A 10,342-nucleotide genomic window follows, 5' to 3' on the forward strand; every position below is an offset into this window, starting at 1 on the left:
TTAGTTTATTAGGGTTCCCAGTTCCGGTAGTGCCTCTAGCCCGACTGTCACTTGAACAAATTTTTCATTTTACCTAATTATCATCCGATTATAGAAGATATACTTATTTTTTATTAAGTGATACGATATTATTATCATTCTTTACTCAGGTTAAATAACGATTCAAAAAAAATTACTGAGAAAAAAACCCGTAGTCCGTTAAAAATTAGCGCCATCTATCGTCTAGTAGCAGTACTAGCGTCCCAGTTTCAAAGATAAAGGAATTTAATTATAAAATCGTTTATCATTGTCCGTCAATATTATCTGCAATTAATTTTAAATAAACAGCTTGAACGTAAATTAAGTATGTTTTCATAATTCATGTTGTTCCAAATACATCAATTATACGCTTTTATAAGTCTATTACTAGGTATAGAAAATGTAACCTATTCCTTGAAAAATAGTTCATTAGATGAAAAAAAATTAATAAATAATTAGTAATTTATTTTAGGTACCTACTACATACATTTTTTCACCCATTAACCGAAGAAGGCTATAGTTCAACCTGTAAGAACAAATATTTGCGCACATGCAGAAAAAACATATTTTGTAAATCCAAGTACGTACGTACTTACGAACTACACAAATATGTGTGATCAGCTTAGAGACTATAATAAATAACATCACGCTACGACCATTAGCAACGAAACAGCACTCTTCTTATTAACCGACTTCAAAAAAGTAGGTTCTTTAGCTTCACCGGTATGTTTGTATCCTTGTATGTAACCTTTAGATTTTTAACCTCTAAACCGACAGGTTTAATGCAATGCTTCTATCGCGGGCCTTGAGCGCGGGGACGGAATCCAGAAATTTAGTAACGAAAAACCTCACGCTCCCCACTCCGACGGGCGCGGAGGTGTGGCTTGAAGGCATAGCATGCAATAGCTTTACCGCGGCAGTCCCCGGGTGCCACACGTCTTTTTTTAAGTACTTATCGATTATAGTACAATAATTTCATGAGTTTATAGAGCATGTTTTTTACTATTCTTATTTATTTAGTTACTTAGGTACCTACTTATTAAGGATCGATGATAATACAATGATTTCGTGATTTTCTAAAAAAACATGTCTTTTTTAGTTTTTTAACTATAGGATAGGAAGTAGGATTATAGTAGGACTAGTAGGATAAGATAGGATAGGGTTTTAAAAAGGCCAAACGTTTTTTTATTGAATTAGTGTTTTGTATTTTGCTGGGGTAAGAATATGAACAAAAGACACATTATATTTTGTAAATATTTTTTATTTAAATGAAATTACGATAATTTAAACTAATACACTTAAACTATATACTTACTTATAACCTAAAAACTTACAGCTAGTCTTTAAATGCGTCACCCAGCACCTAGGAGGGATTCCACACCGCGACGCGGCGCCTGGTTCGTGACGCGACGCGATGCGTCACCGAGCGTCACCGTCATGTAATAACGGATGTGAAACTGTTGTTTGAAAAGATTGTACTTTGATTTAAAAGTAAGAGTTGATGATTTATGCCGTTGTATTTGAGTTCATATTACATTTTGCAAAAAATACAAATAAGTAGATTTTTATGCCATATTTTGTTAGGAATATGTAAGTACCAATAATAACCATTTTCAATAGGTAGGTAGTTAATGTTATTCTTAGTAAACATACTAGAACCGGTACTAACAAAAAATATCTTTGTATATACATATATTACTAGGTTTCCGCCCGCGGCTTCGCCCGCGCAGTCAAAGAAAAACCCGCATAGTTCCCGTTCCCGTGGGATTTCCGGGATTGCGTCATTTTCCCGGGATAAAAAGTAGCCTATGTCCTTTCTCGGGTATCAAAATATCTCCATACCAAATTTCATGAAAATTGGTTCAGTAGTTTAGGCGTGATTGAGTAACAGACAGACAGACAGAGTTACTTTCGCATTTATAATATTAATATGGATTATAACTACTAAAACACATTTTCTTTTAATTTTTCGACAAACTGAAATTGTCGTGTTTAAAGAGCATGTTATAGCCAATAAACAGTGTCTACAGTTTTCGTGTTAACTATCAAATAAATCATAACCCATGATTATTTAATCACTGTTATAAAGTACATACAGTGTAAAGGTTAACAAATTGTGTTTAAATACCATGATTAGTTCTAAATGCTAATTAGTTCACTTATATAGAGTAATTGTAATTGCTACTGACTCTAATCTATCTGGCTTTCCAATTTTCTTGTAAGATTTTTAAAATGTTATATTATTCTTATGCAAATTGAGATAAGTAAATAAAAATAAGAGCGAGTGTGCCGAGCACACGTGTCAGAAGTGAAACTTCTTTTACAAGATTCAAAAAACCAAAATCGTTGCCATACTCCATGATGTGACGGTATTGCCATGACGGGACCTTTTCTTGAGTTTCACTTCAAAACCTAAAATTAAACGACGTACCTACTACCTACTTGAGTTATAGGTTATATAGGTAGCTAAATTGAACTTTACATAACCATACTCTCTCTCTCTCTTTCAAAGAGATTCTTTGATTTATCTAATTTATTAAATATACATTATAAATTATAATATATATAAATAGGTATTTATATTCTCAGTTACACGAGCGTGCTATTTTAAGAAAATATCTAGTTTATATGACATATCTGTCGACTAGTGTTAAACAGTAAATAACTCTTCATCCGCTTTAAGTAATTTATTATTTATAATTTGCAATAATATATTGGCCATTTCGTATACTTATTTATTAGATGGTCCTTTAAGTACATGCGTAATTTTGGTGTTTCTCAGCTCTGTTTTTTTACGTTTTTTATATCGTAGCGCTCGGATTTCAGTGTTTTTTTTTATAATTTATAATTTTTATATCTTTAATCTTGTGGAAATACATAGAAAGATTAATAATTAAATTATGATATTATTAAAAATTCATGTTAGACAAAACATTCATACTTATGTGCACCGTAATATTTAATTCGATAATTTTTAATAAGTTTTTAATATCTATTTTAAAAAATAACTTAAAATTTAATTAAGAATGTACGAAAAACTAATAATTTAATACTATTAATACTATATAGGTATGCTATATACCTACAATTCAATTATTTTTATGTCCTAAAGAATAAATCGTTGTGATTCATGACGGTTTTTTTTCCTTCCAAGGAAATGGATCGGAATTTAAGATTTGCCTCAATTTAGTATAATAGAGTTCAAGAATGACGCATATTTTGCCTGAATATCTACAGGTAGAATAATAGCGATGTTTATCAGAATATCAATAAAATAACCTTTCTCAATAAATGGGCTATCAGGTAATACTGAGACAATTTTTCATAATGGAGTATGGACCAGTAGTTCCTGATATTTAGCGCGTTCAAACAATCAAATTCTTCAGCTTTATAATATTAGTATAGATTTAGAATGTGCTTAAATTCACGTGTTAAACCTAATAATAAAACTATCGCACTTTTCTATTTTTGCACTAATAAGGTAAAAGAAGACCTTGAATAATAATTGCTTTAGTCTTGCTTGAGTTAAGATTCGGTGAATGTTAATGAATACGTAAATAACTTGTGTTGACTAAAACGTGGTGAGAAATGATCAAGATTAGTTCCTTGGTAAAATATACTAAATCTATTCGATAAAAGCAAGCAAAAAAATTGGTCATGTGTGTAATGAAAAAAAAAACTATGAGGGTACCCAAAAACCAGATTAAAAACCCTTTAAATTGCTGTATGTAGTATATGTGTAAGGTGCATGGGTGTGGGCATGTGTGTGTGTGTGTGTATGTTTGATCTGTTTCAGTAGGATCTACATTTGACACTTATTGCTACATAGGAGCCTTCTCATCAAAATAAGGCAACGGAAATCAGATTTTTTTCTATAATAACCTAAATAAATCCCCTTCATAATTTTAAGGTTCTGTTTTATAAACTTTACGTTCAATTTATTCATACTTACTTTATTGCTCTGACAAAGCTTAACTGGGAACTTAATCTAATTATAAATTAAAACAAATGGCGATCTTATCGCTAAATAGCGATTTCTTCCAGACAACCAGACGTACGAAAGGAAGTTAGTTTGAGGAGAGGAACTCTCAATAATAAAATACAGTAATGTTTCTGTTTGATGTGTTTTTATTTAAAAATAAATATCCTTACTTTTATCTTTGAACACAATAGATTGTGGTGAGACAAATTGATAATTTAGATAAACAGCACTTCACATATATTTTGTATTCATGTGAATAATTGTTCTATTGTTAAATAAAATACCATGAATATATTTTCAATTTGAAAAGCAATCGAAAATTATCAATGTGTCCTTACGTACCTAACCTTTATAGTAATTTTTAGTTTTCTACCAATTTCCTCTTTAGGTACGTAGAAATGTTCAAATTATTGACTGCATAAATAAAACATATTACAAAAATCTCTCTCAATACTAACTGCGCACGATTAGATTGTCTTTTTAGTATGAAAATTAAACATATAAACACTATGAACCAATCTAAACAATTTATATTGGTACATAATTAAATACGAAACGAAGCTACTATATTTACACAAAATTTAAGGTGAAATTCAGTCACATATCCTTAATGTGTCGGCATTTTGGTATTTTTAACAGCTCTTTCACAATTACGGTCACGAGGTTGGTGACCTTTGATGACCTTTATAACCATTTTTACGCTGATAGAGCCTCTTTGATTAAATCGTATAAAATATATTATACTATGATCTTAAGTTGGTTTGTAAATTTAGTGCTTATTATATCTCTATATTTATAAACCTCCCCCTCCTCTCCATCCGAAACGGCTGGACCGATTCTCATGTAATTCTGTAAACACGGCAGAACAACGTGTTCCGGGACAGCTAGTATATGATTCAAATACTATTCGAACCGACGTGGTTCTGCTATGACACCCTTAATAGGGATATAAAAAATAGTGAACGACCTTTCCTCAAAACTAACGACTATGTAATAAATATCATAAAATCGTAAAAAATAGCACTTGCTTCTATTGAAGCGTCTGTATAGCTGTTATTTAATCAATAAATACAATAAAAACACAGAGTTTTGTTCATTATCAGAACCAGTCGAACGTGGATGTTGACTTGGTTTCAAGTTAATGGACATAAGTGGTCGAAGTATTTAAAAATACCGGTGGCTTCTTTGACTTAAACTTAAACTTTGACTTTCCTTTATAACTTACAATTTATGAGTTCACGTTTGTAGGTATTTCCGGAATGTTTTCTGAGAATTCGGTTCTTTAGAAAGGCTTTGAATATGTAAGGAAATGTATTCAGGATAATCATCGTACAACCTATTTTAATGTTAAATTTATCAATCGTATTTACTTGTAGATACATATCAAATTATGCAAAATGTAACATAATATTATTCATACAGACTACGTGTTCGATTGTACTGTGAATACCTCTGCTACGAAATAGGAAAATGTGTGTAGAACGCACGTAAAGATGTAATTTGGTATTTTTCGTTGGGTTCAAATAACTCTATATTTTCCTAGTTGATGTTTGAAGATGTAGAGTTATTTTTCCTGATATATTATAAATAGCTAGTGTGCCGATTTGTTTCTAGTAACAGTGGAATTAATGAATTGGTCATTTAATAAAATTTAAATATTATATCAATACGTTTTCAAAACGTCAAGGTTCTTATATTATTTTTAAGATTCAACTAATGCTTAAGAACTACCAACGCGTAAACAGCAACAAGTAGCAAGCGCAAAAACTATTGGCATACATACAGATCATTACAAAATTAAGTCAAAAAACAATACATACGTTAACATTCAGCGATGTCTGCGAATTCATATTAACTGTAAAAACACCACTGTCCCTCGGAGATATTTTATTAACACAATCCAACGCACCCATCACACACAGATTCAAAAACACGCACAGATAAAAAATAAAAAATAAATTCACACTGGAGTTTCTACATGTAATGATGTAGTGTAACTGACATGTATAATGCGTGCCTGCGCGAGCGCAACTGGCGTGGAACTTATAACGTCTAGATACGACAGTTGGAACGGGTTTGCGATTTGCGAGGTCTTTTTGGAGTGATTTTATATGCCAATTTGTGTTTTTTGTTTTTGTATCGTAAACAATTTAATGGTGATGAGGTTTTTAATTTTATTACACACATGAGGCTATTTTTTCGTAATATGAATAATAAATATGTGTAAAATTAAAGGGCATTACCTCATTTATATATGTATGATACAAGACTTCTAGAAACATGAACATTAAGCCTTAGATTTTTTTCGTATATTTTTTACATTTAGAACAGGAAATACATAATATATCGGTGTCCTTAAAAGCTTCATAGGGACCAGTTTCTTGTGAAATAGTCTAGTCCATATAAAGTATACCTATAAGTAGCATTGATTAGATTTATAATGAGCATTTAATTATAGTCATTAAATGATAATAAAAACTATTAATTATTCATTATTTTGGTAATAACAGACAATTAGCGCAACTAAATATATATTATATACCTTCGCCAACTCTGACAAAAATCATTATTAAATTTGCAATCGACAAAATCATATTTGCACAATATTTTTACTTGGTAATAAATTATTGAAATTATACGTAGTAGCATAATTATTGAGAATTATAATTAGGTAGAACCGTTAAAATTATTTTTGCTATTTTAACGGGACTATTCTTGAACGAAAAAGACAAGACGACTTTTTTACATTTTTTATCACTACGACTATTAATTGCATTAATTAGTACATATCTTGTAGAACTGTTCATAAATATGTATGTAAAATAAGAACAGTTATTTCGATATCACAAACCTAAGTCACAATCACAGTCACAATACACTACATTTACTAATTTTACTAATGTTTAAAAACTCTACATGAAAAATAATCTTTTCACAATTGTATCTTCTTGTCTTGATTTAACGTATAATAATACATTTTTATTCGTTAAAAAGTCTCTATATTTATTCTATTATTTCTCTATATATAAAATAACATATAAAGTCAAAGAGTTATTTCTCTATACATATAAACTATAGACTATAGAGTATAGTCAAAGAGTCACTTCAATAAAATCTATTTGTATGGATGAAAGCGCCCTCCACTCACGGCTCACCTGACATCGATGTATGGATGAGTCACAGCACATGTTACGTCACAACATAGTGGGTCACATATAAGCGGAAGTAATGCTATGCAACTTGAACTTGAAAGGGCTACTCGATACACGTGTTCCATAGATTTAATGAGATTGTTTTTTTGTTGGATTTGATATTTTGGTTTTATGGCATTCAAATAGCTTTACTAATATTATAAAGCTGGAGTTTGTTTGTGTGTTTGAAAAATTATTTCAGATAGATAGCCCATTTATCGAGGAAGGCTGGCCATATATCATCACGCTAAGACCAACAGGAGCGGAGCAACGCAGGTGAAACTGCGGGGCTATAAATTTTTGAGAAATAGAAAAGAGCGTTTCATTTGTTTTCGTGTTTGAATTTGACAGAACATACACCTTTTGATTATGATATTAAAAATAATATACCTTTTTGCTTTTTGTGTGTAGAGCTAAAATTATTGTTCCTAATCAAACAGACATTCTAAGAAAGAGAAAATGTTAGCTACAATTTCATACGACGCGGTTTTATGTGGTTTTATATAATAACTACAAATAACATTTATGTATTTTATTATATTACTAATTTCTTAAATAAAATACATAATACGTGTGTTAAGTCAAGTAGCGTGATTTCGCCTAAAGTAATTTCATTAAATATTCCTCTTCATGTCTATTTTTAAACTGTCTTATGTTCAGAAGTTTGTATAGTGAGGTTATTTTAACTTATTATCATTACATACTTAATTTTTAAATGTTTTATTTTTTGCCATCTTATAAATATAAATTGGTATAGTTCATAAAATTCTTATTAAATAAATAAATAAATAATTTGAAGAATTGTCGAAGAGCCGAATTTCCTCTTTACATATAAAGATTTCATTCGCTACTATCTATGTCCAAATCAAAATGCACCTCAGGCAACTGTGATTCATAAAATCTATTAAATGAGGAAAATATAATTTTCCCACACGTTAAGTATTTTGGAAATTCTGTTCATTATTTGCATCGTCATCGTTCCTTTGTGAATAATAAGCATAACATATTATGTGGACTTTTTTTGACTATCTTATAACATAGGAAACTGCACAATATGAGAAATACAGAGAGCCGCCTAACGTTGGCGGTAGGCAGCGAGAAGACATATTATTAAGTGATACAAAACAAAGAGTACTAAAATCTTTATTGTAACTAAACAATGATGTAGAATTAATTTTAAATAGGTTTTAACTTGAACCTTTAGGTTTTTATAAGTAAGCGGCTATTTATAAGTCTGTGAGGTAACTACTTAAAGTGGGATATATTTTATAGAAATACACGTTTTCAATATTTATTTTTAGAGAATTGTGACAGCTTTTATTTTAAATAGAAGTATGCATAAATTGCGTTTTATGGTTTTTGAAAAACGTTCACAATATCATTCTGAGAAATCTTACGTTATGGCACACCCCGGACACTCCATACAAAATTATCGTTTTGACAGTCACACTGTAGAGACTGCAAATGTGTGTGTTAACGCTTTATGGTTGGCACATTTGTGACTAGCGTAAAAAAAATTCGCGTTTTTCTGATGAAATACATCCGTAAACAGCACAATATCTAACCATTTTCTACGAAAAACGATAATCACAAATCCAAAATAATAAAATTACTTTAAGTCAATTTGATTAATGTTGTCAATCTTCGTTGCGTATCGTCCTTGCAGAAAAATGTGGCCCATTTTAATCACGATCGCGCGGGGTGAGGTAAGTGTTTAATTTTGGCGGGAGGCGGAGAGTGTCCGTTCTGTAGCGTTTAGCTACTATTATTTATTCTGTGGTTATGGATAAATGTTAGATTTTTACACTCGTGGATTCTTTTTAAGAATGTTTTACTTATGATTATCTTTATCTTGTATTTTAGAGGATGGAGATAAATTTTAAAGTCAAGAAACAATAATTAAAATATTATTAATTTAAAGTTTACAATTATGAAATTCAGCTTCAAGGAAAAATTCCTAATAACAATTCTGATATGTATTGATTTGAACCAAAATAATTTTGAGACAAATTAATTGCGGTCGTAAATATAAATATAATGGCCTGATATAAATAAATATGTGACTTAATTAGGTAAAACATGAGCAAGTAAAACATGAGCAATTAAAATACGTTTTGATATTCAATATTTTATGAGGAAGGTAATATTGAATAGATACCGAACAAATCAATTCAAATATTAATATATTTTATTAAGAGCTAGTGATCCGCCCTGGCTTCGACCGTGGTACCTATTACATTACAGCCTATATCACTGTCTGAACATGTACATACTGTACAAGAAGCATAAGTAGAATATTTAAACTCAGTCTATTAGTTCCTGAGACAAGCGCGTTCAAACAAAGAAACTTTTCAACTTGTATTTTGATTTGTAAAGAAGCACAGATACAGAGAATATAAAACCATGCTAGTACCTCATAGAAGTAATTAGTAATAATTTCATCTTCACGGGACGATTTATTTCGCATCCAAGTTTGTTAATATTTATCACCTAGAGTCTAGACAATATCTAGAAGGAATTAAAAACCTTTTCAATACGAGAATCACTCTCTAGAAATACAAAAAGATACATATTAGAAATCTGTGACTACAATAGCAATTACAGTGGCTACAATTTTATCAGAGCAAAGCGATCCATTGAAATTCTATTTAGCCGACTCTGACTCATTTATATCTGCTTCTATATGACGCACTTAACAGTTATCCAATTTACCTTTACTATTTGATTTAACAAGTGCTATATACTTATGATAACAAGGTCTGTTTAATAAATGAGTAAGGGTAAATTAACGTAATTATTTTTAAAACAGTTGTGATATAAAATTATGTTTTTATCAAACAACGTGGTGTAGTTGATAATATTGCGAAGGTAAAAGATATGCAGGTGCAATTTGAATTGTATCCTTTAAGACATAATATATCCTACATACCTACTAATTTTATTTTATTTTTTAAGTATAATATCTACTACCATAGACTCTCTTATTCATAAACTAGGTACTTATGTAAACAATTATTAAATTTTTCCCTTCCAACCTGTGCTTCCAACCTTTTTATATAACGATTGTGGATTAGATCAAAATGACATTGTCAATTAATCATTTGCAATTTTTTATAAAAGAAAAAGAGTCGATTTATAAAATAACAATATG

General features: G+C 30.2%; 1 protein-coding gene across 1 annotated transcript in view; it reads right to left on the bottom strand.

Annotated features, from left to right (window-relative positions):
* LOC149481448 (phospholipid phosphatase 2-like) overlaps positions 1-6,044 on the bottom strand; it is a 29,042-nt gene extending 22,998 nt beyond the window's left edge. Inside the window, exon 1 of the mRNA XM_089705030.1 lies at positions 5,821-6,044. Within this exon, the coding sequence (XP_089561156.1) occupies positions 5,821-5,913 (93 nt within the window). The 5' untranslated portion in view covers positions 5,914-6,044. The remainder of the gene's footprint in view (positions 1-5,820) is intronic.
* Positions 6,045-10,342: the final 4,298 nt, after the last annotated feature.

Source organism: Colias philodice, chromosome 16 (assembly GCF_061535455.1).
Source record: "Colias philodice isolate Cphi_HAF_F1 chromosome 16, ilColPhil1 Martin Lab GWU primary, whole genome shotgun sequence".
NCBI classification, from domain to species: domain Eukaryota; kingdom Metazoa; phylum Arthropoda; class Insecta; order Lepidoptera; family Pieridae; genus Colias; species Colias philodice.